The sequence below is a fragment of the Malania oleifera genome, chromosome 7 (genome assembly GCF_029873635.1).
Source record: "Malania oleifera isolate guangnan ecotype guangnan chromosome 7, ASM2987363v1, whole genome shotgun sequence".
Taxonomy (NCBI): Eukaryota; Viridiplantae; Streptophyta; class Magnoliopsida; order Santalales; family Ximeniaceae; genus Malania; species Malania oleifera.
The window spans coordinates 34,388,505-34,412,700 of record NC_080423.1 but is presented as its reverse complement, the minus strand read 5'-3'; the positions used below and the strand labels follow the sequence as shown (position 1 = coordinate 34,412,700).

Below are 24,196 nucleotides of genomic sequence, written 5' to 3'. Positions count from 1 at the left end.
CTATCCGACTCATCCCCATTTTATGTACTTGGTTCTTTCTAGCAGAATATTTTCTTTGCTCATATTAAATAAATAAATAAATAAGCAATGCTACTACTACTAGTGGCAAACCAAACCAATCTTGCATCTTATGAGGGAGCGACCCCACTTGAACTAAAAAAATCTTGGATTTTTAATTTATATCGAATTAGGGTAATAAGATGTAACACAAAACTGTATACCTAAATCCAAGTCCAAGGTTCAAAATTCATGCTCTCAAATACCGCCATAAATTCAATTCAATTCATTCTAAAAACCTGAGGTTACAAACTCTGGATCAGTACTCACATTATAATTCGACTAACCTAGGAATCGAAAAAGCTATTAATATAGGCTGAGCAAGTATCAATCTTAAAACTAGAATATCACAAAAGCTGGCATAAGGACTTCAGACCATCCAGGTGATAAATATTTTGAATGCAGCAGTCAACAGGGAATAACAATTTGCAAGCATCGGACACGCATTCGTACATCTGGCACTGAACCAAAAAACTTCGCATCAGATTTCAGCCACTGAAAGCCTTTAAAAAGTTGAGATGAACTTCTGCATTTTTGATTGTGCTCGTTCCTTTTCTTCCGGACCATCCAAATCCCCAATGTTGTCATGATATTCCTGTGGTTAATAAGACAAAACAAATACATGTTTACCAGGACAATTTAAGATTCTCAAAACGGTTGTTGGACCAGAAGAACCATAATTAAACACAAACATACATGCATGCATGTGCAGCCATGTATGCAAGCTTGCAAGTTAGGGGGCATAGATTTCAGGGTCTGGGTCTGGATTTGCATTGATGTGGATTTACTATTCCATATTGCATTTTATTGCATCCACACAAATCCAAAAATCCACGGTCTAAATTCCAATCTCCCAAACATAGAGTAACTAGATTTCAATGAGTGCAGAAATAATAATAATAATAATAATAACAATAATAATAATAATAATAATAGTAGGGCATAGAGCAATCAATAACTAGGAGAGAGAGAGAGAGAGAGAGTTGTCCCAAAAAAAAAAAAAAAAAGGAATATCAAATATTAGGATTTCTCTCTTCAACATATTTTAGTAAAAAATTACCTCGATGTGAGTCAAGTCAACTTGTGAGCTACTCGGGCCTAGCTTGTCATCTTATATAATATATTGTACAAGTCATATATTACATATTTATATGTAAATTTGAAATCGAACTTGATTGAGCCTAACATTGTTTTAAGAGCTTATAGTCAAATTGAGCTTCAGTTCAACTAGTATAAGATTGATTTTCAAGCTGAGTTCAAGCTTAAATTTTTGAATTAAATTAGCTTCAAGAATCCCACTACGTGAACTTGGCTCGAGTATCACACCATGTGAACTTGACCTGAATAAACCCTTCCACAAATCCCCCCACACATATCCCACGTCCATTTTTCAGACCACATTTATAGCCTAATCACGAAAAAGACAACAAGATCGACGACATTTCTTGAAAACAAAATTGGATAAGAATAATAAAAATGGTATTGTATATTCAATCATAGATGCCTTCACCCCAACCTAAATTTCAGATTTACAAACAAAAATAAGCTTGTAAACACGAGGACAGAAGTGGTGAAGGGTAAGGGGAGAGAAAGAAAGGATTGGCTGTGAGTTAGCTATTTAATCTGAGAAATCATTTCTCACGTTTATGTTAGATAGCTCGCACCACCCCTTGATATAATGGGATAATATCTAATGATTATTTCAATGCAAATGAGCATTAAACTACATACTACATAGAACTTTACAAATGATTGTGGGCATAAGTTGGGGAGAGCCCATCCACTTAAGTAGCTAGGCTGATGAAAATCCCTCAAATATCAGCTTAATTTTAAACCTCAAAGAATTTCAAAAGAAATCAATTTCAAATAAATAATTTGATTCAACTCATCAGGAAACAATTGTGTTAACTTTGGTGTTGGGGAAAAAAATGTTCAGCTGAATTCAGCTATTGCATGAGATACTTGAGCAATATAATACACGAAACCGTATACTTGCGTAATTCTTATACTTACTATATATTTGGCATATTTGCTTTGGCGTGAATCCTGTTAGATTGGGTAGGATAATTCACCTTTTAGTAGAGTTAGGCTTTAAAGAGATTACCCAATAAAGACTTTGGAGTACTTGCACCATGTTCCACTTCATCCTAAATCATAAATGCCCAATCTAGCATCCACTCATCATTTAGGGGCACCCCTCCCATCTATGCTCAATCTATGAGCACATTCCACTAGTGCTCAATCCGTGTGCATCTATCATTCATTCTTCATCTAGGGGGGCACCTCCCCTATCTATGCTCAATCTGTGAGCACTCATTTATCCATGCTCAGTCTATGAGCACCCCTCCCATCTATACTTGATCTGTGAGCACTCATTTATCCATGCTCAATCAATGAGAATCGTTCCATTTATGCTCCATTTGTAAGCACACTTCCATCATTCCTTAATTTGGAAGGTCACCCTTTCATCAATGCTTAATCTATAAGCACACATCCATTCACCCTTAACCTAAGTACACTTTACGATCAATGCACAATCTGCAAGCCCCTATCTATTCATGCTCAATTTTTAAGCACCTCTTCATCTATGCTCAATCTACAAGCATCCATTTATCCTCCAATTAGTCCATGCTCAATCTGTGAGCATCAATTGTTCATCTGCCATACTCAAATGCCCATGTGAAAAGCAATTTTCCATGCTCAACTAGTGAGCACTCATTCATCCATGCTAAATCTGTGAGCACCCGAACATCTATCCATCAATGCTTACATGTGATCCTTTGTCCTTTCATGCTCAACTTGTGAGTGCATCCATTTCTGTTTGATCCATAAGCATCTACTTTTGTGCCTAATCTGTGGGCCCATACACGCTCAACCAGTGAGCAGCATTCCTCCATTTACTGGCCCAATATGAGAACATTCAGAGGCCATGCCTTCAACTTCCCGAGACATTAGCATTCACCCCATTTATCCTTTTACATAAGAGCACCCAGTCCTTCATTAGTTTCATGTAAGAATCATTGTTTATCTATTCTTTCATTTATGCAGTCCTGCATTCATGCATTCGTCCATACACAAGGAAGTTGTACATTCATTTATTCATGCATTCATACATGCATATCATCATCCACCCATCATTCTCATACTCCTTTCATCCCCACAACTAGTCAATTACCATTGATCTGTCTAGGCTTCCTCCCTCACATCAGTACAACACTCGATTGAACACTAGGTTGATGGAAAATCAAATGGAAGAACATATGGCAGAAATGAAGCAAAATCAGGAGGCGGTTAGCCAAGATGTTAAGGCCATTAAAGAACAAATGAATAAGCTTATAGCCATGTTCATGGCCATGAACAAAGGAAAATCTATCTAGGTTGAGCATCAAAACCATGTCGGTACTTCTAAGGAAGGACACATCGTCCCACCAGGCATTGTGCCTGTCCACATTCAGTCGCCTTCACCTAGGCCCACTATGATAGAACACAAGCTTGAAGACTTATACCACATGTCAACAGCATCAGAACTTCAGCATGTCCAACCTATAGAGGCCTCTGGCATGGAAGTGGGAGTTCAGCATATGCCACAGGTACAGCTGCTAAGGGAGTTGAGCAAAAATTAAAAATGAAGTCAAAGTATGAATTGATAAAGGAAAAACTTCGTGCAATAGAAGGCTTAGACCTCCCCCCCTCGAGCAGTCAAAGGCTTGAAGCCCTCTCCTAGCCTGTTCAGCAATCGCAAGCCATCCCTACAGCAGCTCGCGAGTCGTACACTCACACCAGACTGCCAACCCCACCACCCTCCTGGTCAACAACAATCGACTAGTCTTCGAGTCTTGGAATTGGACTCTTCGAGACTCCTCCAGTGCACTCCTTCCTACTCCTCCCAAGTGTCAGCCTTTTTCTTCATTCTTCAGGTCAGTTATGCTTCCTTTTTGTATTTTTTCTCTCTTTTGCTTTGTTGTGTTAATAGTAATTATGAGTAGTTATTTATGTGAAAAATAATTAAAATTACAAGGTTATGCAAAGTATATTTTATATATTATGCAAAAAAATAATTATAAGGTATATAAAAACTTCATCGATTTTATTTAGTCATTCAGTTGTTTTATTTTATTTAAACAAGGTGATAAATGCTATGAATAATTGAGTACTATTTTATTTAAGCAACTTAAAAAATATTAAATATTTAGTAAATTGCTTTATTTCAAAAGAAAGTTAAAAATTACCATGAGTAATTGAGTATTACTAGTCTACTAGACTATACTAATTATTTTTAACCGAAGATTACATTTTATTTTTGTGTAATAAATCTTTAAAATTAGGACTATTTAATACTTACTAATTATGTTATAGCTTATTTTTATTTTTTTTATAAGGACTATAACTTTGTATTTTCTGTGTTTTGTGTAGACATCATCAAATCAAGTTCATCAAGATGCCGCGTGAGAAGAAAGGAAATGAAGGCTTACCTAGTGAGAACATTGGATGGCATTTTGGTACTCCAGTGAACGGCAACCTGTGTGGGACGTTAATTAAAGGAGGTATTACACGTTTGAAACAACACTTGGCACATAAAAAAAGGTCAAGTAGCTGGATAATGTAACCACCCAAGTAAGAGAACAAATAATGAAACATCTACAACAATATGCTAAGAAGAAAAGAGAAAATCTAAGAATACAAGAAGAAGTGGAAGCTCAAATTAGAGAAGAGTTTTGATAAGCGATGAAGAAGCCTCAAAAGAAGAAATAATGAGATTTGCGAGACAAGAAAGCATACGATCACAACAACAATGGGAAGAGAGGCAGAGATTTCGAGCAAGAAGAACTGGAGGAGTTAATATTTATGAAGAGGGAGGTGACTCTAGTAGTGGTGGTACCAGTGATTTCAGTACAGCTCGATCTCATAGTGTCCGAGAAGCAGAAGGTAGTGGACAATAATGGATCAATCCTGATGCCCCTAAAGATAGACTAAGGGCAATGGATCCTATTTTAGAAAGAAGAAAGAGCGTGAAACAACCAAAAATAAACACTAAGTTGCTGAAAGGTTTAAGAAGTAAATTAGGAAAAACAGTTGGAAAAATTCCTTATAATTGGATTCCAGCAAATGTAGCTAACTCTCCATTTATGTAGCCTATGTTTTATGTTGCTGCAAAGGTTGAAAAGAGGGTGAAGGGTACATCATTCTATGAGGTATCTGAAATTTATTTGGAGCAAGAGTATCAAGAAATGAAAAATTATATATCCTCTTTTGCTGACATTTGGAAAGAGAGGTGTAAACATTATGTGTGATGGTTGGTTAGGACCAACTAGAAAACACATAATAAACTTTTAAGTTTATTACAACAGAGGCATTGTATTTTATAAGTTGATGTCTCTGATGTGCTGAGCCGAACAACTGAATATTATTTCAGATAATTTTTTAATGTTGATTGTATATGCAAATAGTATTATAAACTTTTTTATATTTTTAATTAAGTAGAAATATCAATAATTATTTAAAATATTATTTCATTTCAGATAATGAATTGAGGTTGTTGAAGAGATTGGTGAGGAAAATGTTGTCCAAATAGTAACAAATAATGAAGCTACAATGAAAGTTGGAGGAAAATTGCTAACGCAAAAGAGGTCCAATCTCTACTGGATAACATGCACACTCATTGTATAGACTTTATTTTTTAAGACATTGGTAAGAAAAGTCATGCGAAGAAAGTCTTAGAAGATGCAAAAGAAATAACCTGATTTATTTACAATCACACATGGACGGTGAATTTCATGAAAAAATTCAACAATAATCGCGATTATTGAAATCACGACCTGGATCATAGGATCGTACGATTCTATGATCTAGATTCACTCAAATGATCCAAGTCACAACAAAAATCGGAATCAAGTAGAATCGTGGTAGAATCGGAATCATAGAATCATAAGTAGAATCATACAGATCCCCCTCTGTTACCTAGATTGGGATTTTTCCCCCTATTTAGGCTTTTTTTTTTATTCGTCCAAAGGCCTCAAAAGGTTTATTTTGGGTCAAAGTCTTCTAGAATTGGGGCAAAGTGTCTCCCAGCCTCCCATCAATGAAAAACTTCAGTGGAGTCTGTTTCAAAGTTCCCTAGAGTTCAGACACCTCAGTCCTCTACTCATTGAAATTCAGCAACCCAGCACCTTAATTTCTCTCCTATTCGACAACTAGAAAGCCCTCCATCTAGTGACTGGTGTTTGATCAGCAGCAGCTATCAGTCTTTCTTTTTGATCAACAGTTCTTTGGTGTTCAACAACCAGAGTTGCTGGGGTTCGACAAAAACTCAGCCCTCAGACCTCAGACCTCTTCCTTCTTTGGTGTTCAACAAAAACACATCAATCCTCTTCAACACAGAGTTCTTGTTTGATCATTCTCAATCCAGTTCTATGATCCTGCCAACCCTCCAACAATCCCACTTAGAATCCCACTTCCAACAACCTTGCAAATGATAAAGAATTGCTTTGCCCTACCATCATTTGATTTACCACCAACTTTATTGCATTGGAGAGCAAATAAAATACAGTTTCTTATTATTTCAACTTTTAAATTATGCATAGTTGCATAAAAGCACTATTATTGATTACTATGTTTGTAAATTTAATTTTAGGATATTTTTGAACCCCCAATTACTTTATGGTCCCCCACCCTTTCCTAAAGTTGCTAGAAGAGTCATGGATGGGATTAAAAAAGCAATAGCCAAGCTGGTACCCAATATATATATACTCAAATTCGGGCTATTAATCAAGTAAATATTGGTTCTATTAAATAATGAATTATTTTAGCATTCTGTAATACTTTCTATAATATATAACTAATTAATTAATTATACTTCATATTGTTCACAATCATCCTTTTTTAGTTGTTGCTATATCAAGATAGACAGAGGACATTTGGAACCCTGTTGGCTCAAAGGGCAGTGAAACAAATAAATCCTGATAAATATAGCTAAAGAATGGATGAATGGATTTATTGTCATTTTTATGTTCAAATTTGAATTTTCAAAAATACACTATATTGACATGTTTTTCTTCAATTACTCATGCAATCAAATGGTGGATTCATTGTAGCATGTGTGTTCCTAAGCTCCAAAGAATAGCAATCAGAGTTCTTAGCCAGACCACATCAACTTCGAACTGTGAGCATCATTGGAGCACCTTTAGCTTCATATAGATGAAAACAAGTAATAAATTAAAGTACATGAGAATATTAAAACTTGCTTTCGTGCATTACAACATGAGGTTAAAGTTAAGAAAAACACTGAGAAGAAGCCAATAAGAAACCGAAGATAGTTTCAACCCTATCAGTTTGGACTATATTTTCAAAGAAGATGATTCTTTGAATCCATGGTTAGGGGAAAGAGAAGCACCATTACTCGACGATCAAAACAACTCAAATTAGTTAGATGAAGAGGTTGGTGGTACTACAGAAGGAGGTGATCAACCATAAATAAATGTGCATGATTCAAGTTCAAGTCCTGAACATAAACAGAGTGATGATAATCTTGGATTGCGCCCACCAAGTGATGATGATGGTAGTAATGGTGCTAGGTGCTGGGGCTACGGCTGGGGTTGGGGCTGGGGCTAGGGCTAATGGTGGTGGAGGTGGTGGCGATGTAGAATATGATTACGAGAGTGACACAAAAGGCATCATTTGTAGGGGATACATATCCTCCTAGTCGTTATGGACTACATGATATAACCAAAAATTATGACTTGGTTATTCCTCCAAAATACCATATGGAGGAGTGCTACTAGTGGTGGTTCTAGTGGAAGCCATGGTACACAAACTAAAATAAGTCACTAATGCCAAGATGGTGATTCTACTAAAGATTCATTTGGTATGGTTCATAGTTTTGGATACTTCGGTTTAGATGCTTCATCATCACAATCATATGGATCTCATGATAGTAGTTATCATCCAGCATATCCACCACCTCAACGCTATGATCCATATCATGCATATCATCCTTATCCTATTGGGTTAGGGTCTAGTGAGTTTTCTTCTACACTCTACTCAGAGCCAACCCTAACCCCAACTTATGGATATTATTCAGCATATGGTCAAGGAGGAGATTATGGACCCCCTATATCAGTTGGATTTTCACCACCAGTGGATTTTCGAGAGTAATAATGAAATAACGTGAACATGGGTACGTTTAGCTATGTATTTCCGAAAGGGTGGGGAGAAAATTTTCAATCCCAATCTCAAAATAGAGATGCAAATTATGAAAACCCTCCATATCATTTTTTTGGTGGTGACATGTGCTATATTGTAATATTGTATTCATGTATTCAACTATTGATACCAATCATTTTTCAAATTCATGTATGCCTATATTGAGTTTTGACTCATTTTTAGTAATTTTATGTCTCTAATTGATTGATTCTTCATTTTAATTACATTTCTACATTTTTTTTACTCATTAAAGTAGTGCAAACTAATATATATATATATATATATATATAAATAAAATATATGACTTTTTTTGTAGACAGTGCACTAAAATTAATATAAATATCATATTGCCTGTTAAAAATCATTTGTAGGTTGAAAAAAGCAATCAAAATTAATTAAAAATCATGTATTAATGGATTTCATGCTTATTCTTCAATTTTGGCATGGATGTGCATGTGAAAAAATTTATGACCATTACGCCTACTTCTCGTTATGTAACACTTGCATCCCATGACAGTTACGCAACATTACTAACGACCGCAATTTAAAACAATGAGTCCAACCACTACTTGTGGATCAAGAAATTCCATCACTATTCATCGATACTCTTCCCGACTCATTATATGAGAACACTAGGATGCACTTCACTGAGCTTCATCGATATAGTAAGGATAGTAGCAGTAATCGAGTCAACCATACAGAGTGGAAAGATCCAAGACAAAGGAAGTCAAGGGTAAAAAGAAAGCGGATGATGTTCAGAATGTGAAGGTCAAGTGTCCAAGAAAAATGTGAAGGAAAAAGAGATAGTGTTTAGCGTCTCCACTTATGAGCCAATAGTGGTCGTAAAGTCTACATCAGCTACCACTCAAGTAAGGAAAACAGAACAGAAACAATCAAATGACAAGAGGGAAAGAAAAACAATGCAACCCATGCCCATGACATACACAGAGTTGTCCCCACAACTACTCAATGGTCGTCTAGTTGTACTTGTAGGTCCTGTATTGCCAATAAAGGTTCAAGAGTCTTACTCAAAGTGGTATGATCTCAATGCTACTCATGAATACGACTCTGGTGGTCCAAGCCATACAATTGAGAATTGTCGGATGTTCAAATATAAGGTTAAAACCCTATACGATACGAAGTGGATCAATTTTGATGATAATGATGAGCTTACAAGCTAGAAAGTCCAATGTTGTGGTGCTAAGAGGCAAAGAAAGAAGCTACTTAGTGGGAATTGAACTCTACCTTAACAACTAGAAGCTATCTAATTTTGTTAGGCATGTGTGATGTCATTTATTTTTAAGCGAATTCATGGTTTAGTTAACAACTAGAAGCTATCTAATTTCGTCAAGCATATGTGATGCCATTAATTTTTAAGCGAATTCATGGTTTGGTACTTTGTTTTGTTTCCTTCTAAAAATTAAAGGGAAAAAAATTTTGGGGGGAGAGAGAGAGGGGGGGGGGGGGGGAGGAGGCTACATTAAGAGCTATTAGACCCTTTTTTACACTACCTCATTTCAAGTTAGTTTAGGTCTACCTCTACCCTTTCTACAACCATTAATAACAACTCACTCACTCCTCGCTAGAGCAGTACTTGTCCTACATTTTAAGAGCCCAAACCATCTAAATCGCCCATCTTATCTAATCTTCTATTGGTGCTACACCTAAGTTATTACGAATATGTTTGTCTTTTAATTTATCCTATAAAAATATACCACTCATCCACCTTAGCATTCGCATTTCTAAAATTTTTATTTTTTGGATATGTTTTTTCTTAGGTGTCCAACATTTTGATCCATATAGCATGGCTGGTCTTATAGCCGTCCTATAAAACTTTCCTTCTAATTTTAGAGGCATTCTACAATTGCAAAAGCATACCATTTTATACAACCTGCTTTAACTCTATATATTACATGCTCTTCAATCTTTTCCTCTGCTTGTATGACAGATCCAAGGTATGAAATTTACTAGTGCTATTAATTTATTGATTATCAATTTTAATCCTATCTCCAATATTCCCCCTTACGTGGCTGAAGTTACATTAGATATATTCTATCTTATTTCTACTTATTCTAAAGCCTCTAGATTTTAAAATTTTTATGCATAGTTCTAACTTACATTCTACTCCACTCCTACTTTCATCAATTAGAACAATATCATCTGCAAACAACACATGCCATAGGATCTCATTTTGGACATTCATAGTGAGTTCATCGATCACAAAAGAGAAAAGATACGGACTCGAAGTAGAACCTTGATGTAACCTTATTGTGATTGGAAATTCCCTAGACTCCCCTCCTTCAATCCTAACATTGGTCGTTACTCTATCATACATATATTTTAATGACATTATTATATCTACTGGATACTCCCTTCTTCTCCAAAACCCACCAAAGGACTTCCCTAAGTACTCTATCATATGCTTTCTCAAGGTCAATAAAATCGATATGTACGTCCCCTTCTTTTCCCTAAACTTTCCATTAACCTTCTTAAAAGATGAATAACTTCTATTCATGGTTTTAAATAACAATCTCAACCATTACGTCCCTATTATGTAACGATTTTGTGTTTCCGATACCATTACACACCGTGAAGTCGGTGGGAAGAAAAATCACGAGCGTAGCGGCCATTATGGACCGTGACCGTGACCATAACATAAAGGCTACTACGACCATTACGTAACCGCTATAGGATTGTTATGCCCAAAAAAAGAGTATTTTATTTTTTACTTTTTCTTCTCATTTTTGTTTTCCCCCCTTTTCATAAATCATTCTCGGTATACTATGTGCGAGAGAGGGAAAGATTATGTTCAGGATGATAATAATACAAAATTTACTATTTTTTTAAATACTCATAGGAGATGCATTAATTAACAATTTGAAAATATTAAAATGCTAGGAAAATATTTTATTTTGATAAAATTAGCAATTTGATATTATGTTCTATATTTTTCAACTTCAACCTTCTTTTCTTTTCTAGTCATTGTATATTTGTATTATTCGTATAATCGTATGTCTTATGTGTTTAATAGATTAATGGAGTGTATAATGTATTTTATTTATCATGCATAAGAATAATGATAAACAATAAATACACACATAAATGTAATTTTTCAAAATACACAAACTATTTATAAGAAGGGTTAAAAGCTTTAAACATGCAAATACACTAATATGCACAAGGTTATGCGTGTTTGAAAAAAAATTCACAATTGTTACACCAGCTTCCCGTTATATAACATCCACTACTCCCGCTTCTTGTTACACCCGTTACCGTTACGTTACGCTATCCGCTACCGCGATTTAAAACCATGCTTTTGTTGTCGACCTCCAAGGCATAACACAGGATTGAGTGTCTAAGACCCTCATTTCTAACCTCATTCTTTGTTCAATTACCCTTTCTCACAATTTCATCATACTCTTAAGTTGGATTCCACAGAAGTTATTACAATTTTGAAATTCACCTTTGTTTTTGTATAAAGGTATTTCTATGTTTTCCTCCACTCCCCCTGGCATTCTCTTGGTTTTTAATGACAATGTTGAAAAGATTTGTTAACCATACACTTCCAATATCCTCTAAACATTTCCAAACTTCAATAGGGATGTTATCCAATCCTACAGATTTCCCACTTTTCATCTTTTTTTAACACCATCTTTTCTTCACCGACTCTAATTTTACAGATAAATCTCATATTTATAGTCTTTTCCTCATCTGTCAAATCTAAGTTCAACCTTTCACTTTGATTTTCATTAAACAACTTATCTAAGTATTATCACAATCTCTCTTTTATATCTTCTTCTGTAACCTGGACATTATCATCTTCATGACCTCACTTTTATACATTTTACCTTACTAAGTCTGTACACTTTCTTTCTCTAACTCTAGCAAGTTAATATAGGTCCTTTCTCCTCCTTTCGTATCTAGCCTAGCATATAAATTATCATAAAACCTATGTTTAGCTTCACTAAGGGTCCCTTTAGCATATGTTCTTGTCTCTTTATACTTTTAAAGGCTTTTTATGTTTGTACAATTTTTGCCACGTTTTATACCAAATTCTTTGTCTTTATAGCTTTTTGGACATCTTGATCACATTGCCAACTTTCTTCACTCCTGAGAATTTTCCCCTAGATTCACCTAAAATCACCTTTTGCTATTTTTTTAAACAGAGTTAGCCATTATATTCCACAAATTGTTCACATCTCCCTTATCCCCTTTTATCCAATCCCCCTCTTTGATCATTTTATCTTTAAACTATACTATATTTTCTCCCTTTAGACTCCAATGAGCAACAAAAAGTAGATTTCAATGAAGAGATGACTAGGGATTCTCTTCAGCAATCATATGGTAAGTTCATAAAAATAAAGTATGGTGGACTAGTAGGGACAGAACACAGAAGGGAGCAATAAAAGATGGGATTTCAGAAATGTTTGGGAGGGTTCTGGAACACTTTTCCCAACATACAAATTTTTATCATACAATATGAAAACAGGGTTTTTTTTTTTTGGGGGGGGGGGGGGGTGGGGTGAGGGAAGGTAGTGCAGGTGAAACCTTTAAATTTAATTTTCTGAATGTCTCCATTCTGGCATTGGATAGAGAAGTTTTGTTTCTTGCTTTTTCACCATGAAAAGGGGAATGTCTTCGAATGTGAATTTTGAAAGGCATGAGCATGATTGAGAGTTGGTGCTTTTTTCAAACTCTTCTGAGTTCCTTAATTAGATGTGATATTGAAGCTCAAGGGAAAAGTAGAGTATGCCTGCGGCTGAACTGCAAAGGCAGATTTATGTTAAATTTTATTAGGAAGATACTTTTAGGGAGAAGAGGAGTGGGGGGGCAGCAGCATTTCCTTTGGAGGATGATCTGGAAAACAAATAGATCAAGCAAGGTGGCTTTCCTTGCATGGGAAGCAACATAAAGGAGAGTACAAACTTTAAAGTAACCTTCAGGAAAGAGGTTTAGTCTCGACAAGTAGATGCCATCTTTGCAAGGAGGATTTGGAGACAGTCCAGTCAATCTTCCTCCACTATCACCGGAATAAAATGCTATGGATGTGGCTCTAAGCATGATGGGACAGCAGTGTGTACTGGCTGAGAATCCTGAGGCTAACAAAGAAAGGAAAAAAGCAGTCAACCTAACCACTTTTACCATCTGTTGAAGCATGCGGCGGGTAAGAAATAGGAGTCTTTGAGGGTACTGACTTATCTGGTAGGAAAATCATTGGTAGGTGACATCATAGATTGATCTTTTGTCTTGCAAATGATTTGATGTACAGTGTACACAGGTTGGCACCCCTTATTATTATACTTGCAAAAAAATTTGTGTTCTTTCTATCCCAAAATGAAGAAAAAAATATTCCAATAACTATGTTTCAAAAAGGTTAACAAAAGATCCAAATGAATGAATGAATGATATGTGCTAGAAGTTTCCACAACTACATTTTTAGAAGTTAAATGAACCTCCGAACTGCAGGAAATGCTACCACATCTTGGCATCAAAGTCAAATTATAAAAGAAGAGTTTCCAGTATGTATGCAAGGATAAAATAAAAGCAACCACCGTGTACCTGAAGTATGTCCTTGATGTGCTTCTTAGTAAGTTTTTGTTGCTTCAGGAGTAGTTCAATTCTTGCTCTCATACGAGGGTGCCTTCATAGAATTAATAAAGTCAAATTAGGAAACCATAACCTGACAACTCCAAACTCGAATAAAATTTCATTTACAAACAGAAAAATATACAACTTAAATGCAGACTTACTCAGAAGTCCAAAGATGACCCAGAATAACAGCAATCAACTGCAGGATCATAGATAAATATATTAAGATATAAAAGATACGGAAGAAGCCAAAAAAAATAATAAAACAATTAAAGAAAATGGAGATTTTTTTTGATAAAAAAAATTCAAGAATGGCGGGGAGGTTCTAAGTTCCAATCCAAGTACAAAGAAAAGAAATCATGCACCAGAAAGAAATCAAGAAAATCTGTGTATATGTCCAGGAAGTATTGACTGTGAAAACAAGCAAATTAGTCTTAAACTACAGATCTTTGAGTATTGAGAGAGCAATCTCAACTCCTTCAAAAGCTCTTACATATCACTCCCTCCACACAAGTCAAAAATGGTGATAGGAACCAGGAATAAAGCTTCTCCACTAAAATTTATATCCCTCCAAGCCAAATTCTATCCACAACAAACCCAGCTAAGCTATTGCCCAAGAGAAACCAAAAAGAGAGAAACAACAGCACAACAAACTCCAATGCTTAAATATGAATAACAGAAGAAAAAATAGAAAAACAAAATAAACTAAAGAGCACTCTCTCTGGGATAGAATCATTAAAAGTAAATTTGGTATGCATGTGAATGGTTGGATGCTAATTTAGGAATTAGATGTTCTTCAGAAAGCCCATGGAAATGTATTTCTCAGGCCTACCCACTCTTTGTTCCTCAAGCTAATTTTGTCTTATGTAATGGTTCTCATATTCATTTTTGAGAAGATTTCTGGCTGGGTAATGCTGCTTTATTACATTCTTTTCTTTGACATTATCATTTGAATTCAGGTCAAAATGAGGTTATTTTCTTCTTTTTGATTTCTGAAAGTCTTCATTTTCTTGAGACTTTCATTTTCGTGTAACTCTTAATGATAGAGAGGTAGAGGAGTTGTCTACCTTGTTGATGTTATTGGGGACTTAACCTTCCTCTGAGGTGGATAGGCATTCTTCGTCTTTAGACTCTTCATTGGCTTGTTCTTGCAAATCTTTTAATGACTACTTGATTAATTCTAATATTTCCTTTCCACTCCATAGAATTATTTGGAAGGCCAAAGTTTCCTCAAAGATCAAGGCTTTTATTTTGTTGGTTGTTCTTAATAAAGTTAACAGCGACAATCTGTAGCAGATAGGAGACCTTTAAAGGAACTTTCTCCTGATATATATTTTCTTTGTCTTGATAGTTCTGAAACAGCGTCTCATTTGTTTTTGCACTGCTCATTTTCCTGGAACATATGGAATTAGATTTTTGGTCATTTGGGAGAAAATTGGGCTTGTCTGAAGTATTTCTTGGCCACTTCTTTTGCTGGTTGTGGTAAAAGGAAGGATGTTGATGCTTTGTCGATGTTGCAATTTTTGAAGTTCTGTGGGGTTTATGGATTGAAACAAATGCTTGTATATTTACAGAAAAAAAAGCTGAACGAATCTTTGTTATGGGAGAAGATTCATTATTTGGCATCGTTTTCATATGCTTTTGTGATTCAAAGGAGTGAGGTTTTTGTATATGCAGTGGCAATGGGATTGGTTGGATTTGTTAATTGCCATAAGAAAAATGAACTAAAACATCTGAATCTATAGGATTGCCTTTACCTGCCATGATTATTAACAACTCTCTCCATTAAGCAAAATTTAGGGGTTGTTTCTTAACCTATCAAAAATTAAAGAAATGAATTTTCTAGCCAAATCTAACTCAAGATTCACACGCCATGATTATTAACTACTCTCTCCATTAAGCAAAATTTAGGGTTGTTTCTTATTCCTATCAAAAATTAAAGAAATGAATTTTCTAGCCAAATCTAACTTGAGATTCACACGCCCAAAATGCGCAAGCCTCAATGAAAAAGGCAAAAAATACATGCCTTTTGCATGAATCCTTTAAGTCTCATTTCGTAATGCACTGGCTTTCTTTTTTGGGATTTGGTATTTTTGGTGGAGCCTCAAGGCATTTTAGGCATGCCTCGTTTTGAGCCAAGCCTCAATTGATCCTCTTAAAACATTGATTATTATATTATTTATTATAAGTATAATTATTTAAAAATATTATTAAAATTATTAAATTACTATTACTATACATAGGGCGAGTCTTGGCCCGATAGTACCAGTGTTGTATCCAAACCTTAAGGACAGAGATTCAAATCATGGAAATAGTCTCCAAGTGTGGAGTTAAGGCTGCATTCATCATGCCATACTACAGCCCTAGATTGGCGTGGGAGCCTTGTGCACTGGCCGTTTCATTTTGTGCGTGCATGTTTGTACCATTGCACATTCTACATGATATGTATTATCAATGCAAGTTATTCTCCTAATCTTATTGAAATAACATTAGAATGCTCATGTTATGCCAAACCCTATAATATTATAATCCTAGGAATTCTTCCAAACAAAAATATTCTGACATTCTATGAGGGCATTTAGGACAACCTAAGCCAAAAGCCCCTATTAAACTCTATATTGCTCCATTATTTTGAATCACTTAACAACTCTTGGGCCTTGTTCAACCTTGGAACTCTCACTCCTCTTGCTTCTGTAGCATTTTCTGGATTGTTTTCCCAGCTCTAATACCATATTAATGTAGGATGTAAAACAAACCCTAATCAGTAACTAGACTTCCGTTATAAAAGAGAGTAAATCAAGAGACACAAAATTGAGGTCACATATACAAGAAGCTGATCCTCTGTTCTCTAAAGTCAAGAAAAATGAAAGAATGCATCTTTTTGGAATATTATTCCAAAATAAATGAGGAATGCCTCCATAGGTCAATTATAATCCCTTATACAGCATAAAACCTTTGTAAGAAAATACATCTGCACCTGTAAAATAGGTTTTCTCTCAACCATTCAAGATAACTTAAAAGAAAAGAAATGAAGAGGAGAAGAAAGCCCTTGACACAATTAATATGGTAATATAAGAAGTGGCATGAACAATGTACAATAATTTTTGTCAGTTCAAAATTTAATGTATCCTGAATAAATACAGAAATGTAAATCCATATAATTTTGGCTAAAGCTTAATCTTTAAAAGATAGGGATATTTTTTCCCACTTAGTGATTTACACATAAAGATTATACAAATATAGATATGTATCCCATATTCACATGAATCACATCACATACACCATGTTCATGCATCCAAAGATACTTGCAACTATGACTCTCTTATTAGTTTATGGCTTTATGCATTTCTAAGTTTTCATCACAGAGGATAACGTGATGTGTGAATGACGAGTGCTTCAAAATTCTACAGGTCCATCCTAGCTAGTTTCTTATTTATTTACTTTTTCTTATAGGATTCCATCCATTCTAAAGCTAATAGCTAAAAGGACAAATCCCTACCTGAAGGGTGTAGAGTCCAGATTCCAGCTTGCGATTGTATTTTTCTTCTTCATCCATCTGAAAATGCAAGGCAAGAATATTAGTTCTCATTAAAAGGGAAGTATAAAGTATTTAAAGAGGAAATACCTCAAAATCATCAAGTTCAAGCTTGTTCAGCCGTTCAGTTTCTGCTTCAATTCTATCAGAATATCTGCAAGAAGCTTACGATTCATCAGATGCTAAAAACTTATCTTACAAAAAGAGAAACCCACCCACCCACCCACACCCCATCCCTCACCCCCCAAAATTTTTGTTTTGCTTGGTGGTGGACCATTGTTTAAGCAGCAGCAGTTGATAATTGACTTTTTTCTTTGCACAGTCAGAAAGCCAAATGAACTGGAAATCACCTCATATAAAACTATAATAAAAAAAAAATCCTTTGATAGCAAAAGAAATTTTCATTAATAAGAGAATCACCTCATATAAAATTCCATAAGCCGGTCTATCTTTTCGCATTCATTCTCGACAAACTTACTTAACAATCTCTCCCTTCTAGAACCTCGCAAAATTCCACCTGTAGGGGAATTGATGCGTAGAGAGAAAATTTGCAGTCATACATCAACAGAATGATGTGTGCTACTGCTACTAAGTAATGACAGAGTATTATGCATGCTCTTAAGCTTCAACATATAGCAATAAATTGTAGCACCCAAACAAATGAGTGAAAAATACAATAGACAACACACTATCAATTTACACATACCCATCTGTGGCTTTGGAAAGCTAAACATGAATTTCATGTTAATACAAGTAGTCATAGTAAGGTCGCTAATTTAGATCACCTAAAAGCTTAATACACATCGATAATTTAGGCACACATAATCTAAGATGAGTTTACATTAAGGAAGAAGAGGAGAGCCTCTGGCCCTCTGTGTGAAGGAGGCTAAAAGAAGAATAGGGCTGAAGAATGACCTTTACCGCTAAATTGGAAGAAACCTCTTGAAGACAGAGAACAAGGACATCATGGCTGAAGGAACGAGATAGAAACATCAAAGGCCTGTTTAGTTGTGAAATAGTTCTAGTTTTCCATTTCCAATTCTCCAAAGAACTACAAAATGCCACTTTGATTTCCAATTTTTCAATGTTTTATATGGAGAACTTGGAAAATAACAAAACAATTGTTTTCTAAGTTTCATTTACATATGTTGGAAAATCAGAAACGACATGGGATTTCTGTAATTCTTCAGACACCTGGAAATGGAAATAAAACCTGCTTTGATCACATGTGCATGCTATGCCTTCCTCCTACAACAAAAGAATGGGCACAGGTGATCAATGGGTGTTAATGAGTTACAAAGTGTATTTCCTCCCCAAGCTGCTGGATCATCATCAACGTCAATCCCATGGGATTTTCTGATACTCTAGAGACCTAAGATAGGGTTGGATAACCCTCTTTTACCCCTTTCTGCTCTTGTTCTTGGAGGTTGTCAGCAGGGCACTGGTCCATGCTGCAAAAGTTACCGTTATTAAGTGATTTTTTTTTTTCAGATAAAAAATTATATTAACAGGGAAAAAAACAAGGTACAATGAGGGAAGAACAAGATGTCCTGTGGAACAAACCAAAAGAGAAGTTACAAACGATACAATAGGGCTACCCACCAATCGGGCTACCCACCAATCCCTTTGCAGGTTGAGCAGCAACCCCCACACCCGCCCGCCTGCCTGCCCCCCAAAAAAACACACACAGAGAAAAACGAATGAGCTCAAAAAGACCCAACAACACAACTCTATCTCTCAACAAACATTGTCAGGCTGTGCGACCCTTGAAGATTCTTGAATTTGTCTTGATCCAAAGGGTCCACAAGGTAGCAAAAACTGAGGAGCTTGAGGAGCCACCCAAGTTTCACCAAAACAATAGGAGCAATTAAGAGGTAGTTTTCTCCCAAAAATGAAGGAAAATGTGTGCATTTGTTCCATGGACTCACAGCACATAGAGCTGCAATCAAGGTAGCAAAGCTTCTGGTTGTAGTTGGTGAAATTTCTTAGCTCACTTATCCCCGTGTAGCCTTCCAAAACTTCTTCCATCTAGTACATGAATCATCTGAGTAGGCCCCTTAACTAGTATCTTAACCATTAATATAAACTATTCAGAGGCATTTGCTCTCAATCATGCCATGACAAAGTGGTTGGGGCCTTAAAAGCCTTAACACAAGGGCTTGCTTTTTTTCAGAACAAAAATAAACACAACTCCTTCGATAGCCATCATCCCTTCTCTCTAGCATCCCTTCGTATTTTTTATCTGTTTTTAGAATTCCAGTGGAAGTCATGAGCAAGCTTGAGAGAATTATGAGGGATTTTTTGTGGTCTGGTCTGGGGAGTCGCAGGGACCATTTTGTAAACTGGGCAGAGGTTAGTAAGTCTAAAAAGGAGGGGGGCTTGGGTCTTGGTAACTTGGTGTCTAAAAACACCGCTCTTTTAGCTAAATGGTTGTGGAGCTTCTCTTTGGAAGATAATTACCTATGGCAGAGTTATTCACAGTAAGTTTGGGTGGGATACCAATGCTAGCTTGAGATATTCTTTGGGGAGTCCATGGAGATCAATTTCTTAGATTTACTCTATTTTTACCCCTCACACTAAATTTGTAGTGGGGTGGGGATCCTAGATTCGTTTTGGAAAGACCCATGGCTCAGGAACGATACTTTTTCCATTCCTTTTCCGCATTCTTTTAGGTTGTGCTCTGAGCCAAACAGAGTTATTTCTTTCTCTGTGGTTAATGGGAGGGGATTTCTAGTCTCTTGGAATCTTCATTTCAGGAGACCTCTAAATGATAGGGAGATGGTGGAGTTAGTCTTCTTTGTTGTCCATACTGAACAATTGCAAATTATCCTTGAGTAGGGATGTTCGTTCTTGGTGTATGGATCATTCAAGAGTGTTTTCTTGTAAATAATTCTTTGAGTTTTGGAGCCATTCAAATTATCCCTTTCCTCTTTATTCAGTTATTTGGAAGGTTAAAGTTCCCCTTAAAGTTAAAGCATTTATTTGGTTGGTTGAGCTTAACATTTTTTTTTTTATCAAAAAAGAAATTTATTAGATAAAGAAAGAATGTACAATCAGGAGAGAAGACATCTCCTAAACGAGATCTGGGAATCCCCAGAAAAACAAAACAAAAAAAGAGAACACAAAAAAATACAGCAAACTCAAATCAGCACGCCCTTAACAAAATTAATACCAATAACTTGCTGCAAATTAGGAGAACTTTGAAGTCTCTCTCTCCAGATGTTTGCACGCCTTGGTATAGGAATTCCGAAACAGCCTCTCACCTTTTTGCATTGTGATTTTGCATGGAGGATTTGGAATGAACTGTTGGAGTTATGAAAAAGAGTTGAGTCTGCCCCTATCCTATTCAAAGTAAGATTTGTTAATCATTTCTTTTGCGTGCTTTGGAAGAAGGAAGGATAGGGCAGCTCTATGGAAGTGTAGTAAGCATGCAGTTCTATGGGGCCTTTGGTTGTAACATAATGCGTGGATTTTTTCCAAGAATAAGTGAATTCATATTTGGTGTGGGAAAAGATTCAGTTCTTTACTTCTTTATGGTCTATCAAGTTTGGAATTTTTTGCGAAGCTAGCTTTTAAGATTTAAATAGGGATTGGAAGAATTGGTTGCATTGATTTCTGTTCTTTTGATGAATTAGTTTTTTTCTAACTTGTTCAGAGATGCCCTTTCTCCCCCTCGTAAATTCTCTTCCAATTAAAGAATTTCTTTTGCTATCAAAATAATAATAATAATAATCGTACACCCAAGTGATTCATCGTCTTATATGAAAAAGCACCAGAAAAATGAAACTTTAGAGAGTTAAAGAGTATTGACATTTGACACTGAGGGTTGGAGGCACTTTAAGAAACTAAGTACGGTGAGGGTAGGGTTTAGAATGATGATGCTCCAATTCTAGGAGAGAAAAAGCGAGATCAGAAGGGTAAATATACTGGGTTGGTATGGAATTAAGATCAAGAGAGGTTGCAATCAGAAAGTGTGTTGCAATATGGGTTTCTATTGGAGTAATTCAACGATGATGAAGTTTTTCCATGTGACATCCATCATTTTTGTTTCAATCTTGCTCCATACTTAGCCTTTACCCTCATTAACGATTTGATACTAGAGAATGAGGCAACGAAACTAATGAAGACTTCCCATTTACACTTCCTAGATGACACCATACTATTTTGAGGAACATCAATAGAGCAGCCTCCCAATTAAGGGTCATCTTGTTATGCTTTGAAGCATATTTGTTAGAATCGCAACTCAATTCGAATCATACGACTCGTATCGAGAAAGGGATAAATCGGTTGGAATTGCATTTGAGAATTGCAGAAGGTAGTGAATCAAGGAGAATCATACAATTCACCTAGTGAATTCATGAATCGAATCGTAAGATTCAAATGCAACTCCTCCAAAACCCAACTAAAAAATTTTTTAACTTTTTTTTTATTTTTTCATGGTGGCCTTCTATTTGCTATTTACACGAGTTTTGTCCTCCAAGAGAGAAGAAAGAAGTCTGTTGGTCCTCTCATTTTGCACCTTTCTTTTCTACCATTAGATAAGAATAGAAGAAAGCCAGAGTTAGAGAAGGAAACTAGTCTTGAGAAGAAAATCAAAGTTGACTAGGTGGGCAAGCTTTTGGTTGGCATGTTGCCCTCTCCACTCCTCAGGATTTAAAATTTTGATTTTCATTAATTTTCATATTTTAATAAATTTTGTTTATATTTTTTATTAAACACCATAAAGTTCAAATTTTTATTGTTGTTTATTGAGTCATTCCCTAAAAAACCATAAAGTTCAATTTGTCATTAAGTTTTTCTTGATTCCTCTCCTTATTTTTTTTAAAGAAAGCATACACATGAATTTTTTATCGGAAAACATGTAAACTTTAGAAGTTCAATTTTTTAAAATTCTCCGTGGGTCCTCATCTTACTTTTTAGTGTATCTTGACTCTTAGACTTAGTGTTTTAGTTTTCTATCACGTAAGCCGTGCTATAGTTTCATAGAAACTAGCTTAACGTGACACTTGAGAGAGGTGGAATAGTTAGATTATGGTATGCCTTGTTTATATGGCCAGTTTTCCTTTTATACCAATATATGCATAAGTTAAATAGATCATGGTAGGTTTTAAAACTACAAAACTTGCTTCAAAGGCAAGCATCGTTCCAATTATCAACATGGATGACCCATATTTGTTGAAATTTCAATATATTTAACAATTTTACTACTTGTGCATATATGTAAGTAACTTGGAATCAATAATTCAAAATCTGTACCGAATCTTATGATTTGATTTGATTCTCAATTCTTGATTCATGAAATTGGTCTTTCGATTCAAGATTTGAATCTCGATTTGACAACTATGCTTTGAAGTAGTTTTTGGCCTAAAGGGCAATTTGAACACAAAGTGATTCCTTTGGAAGAAGAAGTTCAAGGGAGGATTCTTGCTGACAAACTGTGATGTAAACCGCAATCACTCCCTTCAGTATATTTGTTATTACCTCCTGGGTAAAGTTTAAAGGGAAAAGGCACATGGGAACATATATTTGAGAACTTTGCACAGGGAAAAAATTATATCAATGAAAGGAAAAACTCTTAGAAAAAGGGGGAAAAATCACTATCATAAGGAGTACCTTGGCTATCCTACTTGTTAACTTCCCCCATTCCTATTCCTAGCATTGTGGCGAAGAGGCTTGAAGACATTGAAAAGAGATTTTTGTGTAATGACATGATGAAAAGTTCAAATATCATTTGGTTTAGTGGAGAATGCTTAAATTACCTTTGAAGCTGTTGGTTTGGACATTAAAATTCTTCTTTAGCTTCAATGAAACCCATCTCAAAAAATGGAATTAGCACCTCATGGTTGAAAAGGAGAGTTCTAGGAGGAAGATTGTTACTTCCAAGAATGTCAATTCGGGAAATGTTTATATCATGAAGGATGTCAAGGAGGCATATGGCACAAGATTTGAGGCGGACAGGAAGAGGTTAGAAAGATGTGGCTTTTGTGGTTGGAAAAGTCGATTTGGATCAGCAAGGGAGGGGAATGTTGTGGCAATCAATTGTGTTGCAGCTTGGGATTTTTGGTAATAAGTACAACTGTATTAGAAGAAACCCAAAGTGGTGCCAACTCAAGTACAAAAGAGAAAATCATGTACACAGTAAGATGTTCAAAAAATTTCAAAAATCATGGAAATGTCCAGGCGGTAATGTCAGTAAAATCAAGGATATGAGGACTTAAAAACCGCTTTTCATGCTGTCACTCCTTCAAAAAATCTTCTATTCCTTTCCCTCCACACTGACCAAAAAATGGTGAGAGGGATCAGGAACAAGACCTTTTTCCTAAACAGAATAAGCTAACTCCTAGGTATTTCTAGTCCAATGACTATGCAGTAAAATGCCAATTCACTGTTTCTACAGCATTTTTTCCGAGAGAACATCTGTTCACTAACCCTCACCCCTTTTTTCTTTTGGAGGTTATCAATCAATTTTCTCCTTCCCAAGTGAAGAAAGCGACACTGGGTGGTGTCTTTGTCTTCCAAATAGCTTTCTAGGGGAAGTTACCTTTCCCTTCAAAATGACCGTCTTCTCTGAGATTTTTATAATGGGAATTGGCCAATCAGGGGCCACTGGAATTCAACTTCAAGATTGACCTGTCGTAGCCTTCTAAATCCACCACCATTCCGTGCAGTATCAAAGAAACAGGAGAAAGTTTCCACCTCCCAATCCCAAGCATCTCACTAAAACAATGTCCCAAGTCACTCCCTATGTAGACCAAAGAATGCATGAGATTGGATCTTAAAATAAGGAATCTCCATACTAAAGATCATGTCCAAAAA

The 24,196-nt window shown here is 35.7% G+C and overlaps 1 protein-coding gene across 2 annotated transcripts in view; it reads right to left on the bottom strand.

Moving 5' to 3' along the window:
- Positions 1–260: 260 nt before the first annotated feature.
- The window catches only part of LOC131160021 (uncharacterized), a 35,848-nt gene continuing 11,912 nt past the window's right edge, over positions 261–24,196 (bottom strand). For both annotated transcript variants that reach the window (XM_058115304.1, XM_058115305.1), the window contains 6 exons: positions 17,801–17,897; positions 17,471–17,534; positions 17,345–17,401; positions 14,007–14,044; positions 13,816–13,897; positions 261–652 (listed from right to left, as the gene is read on the bottom strand). In XM_058115304.1, the coding sequence (XP_057971287.1) occupies positions 563–652; positions 13,816–13,897; positions 14,007–14,044; positions 17,345–17,401; positions 17,471–17,534; positions 17,801–17,897 (428 nt within the window). In that variant the 3' untranslated portion in view covers positions 261–562. The remainder of the gene's footprint in view (positions 653–13,815; positions 13,898–14,006; positions 14,045–17,344; positions 17,402–17,470; positions 17,535–17,800; positions 17,898–24,196) is intronic.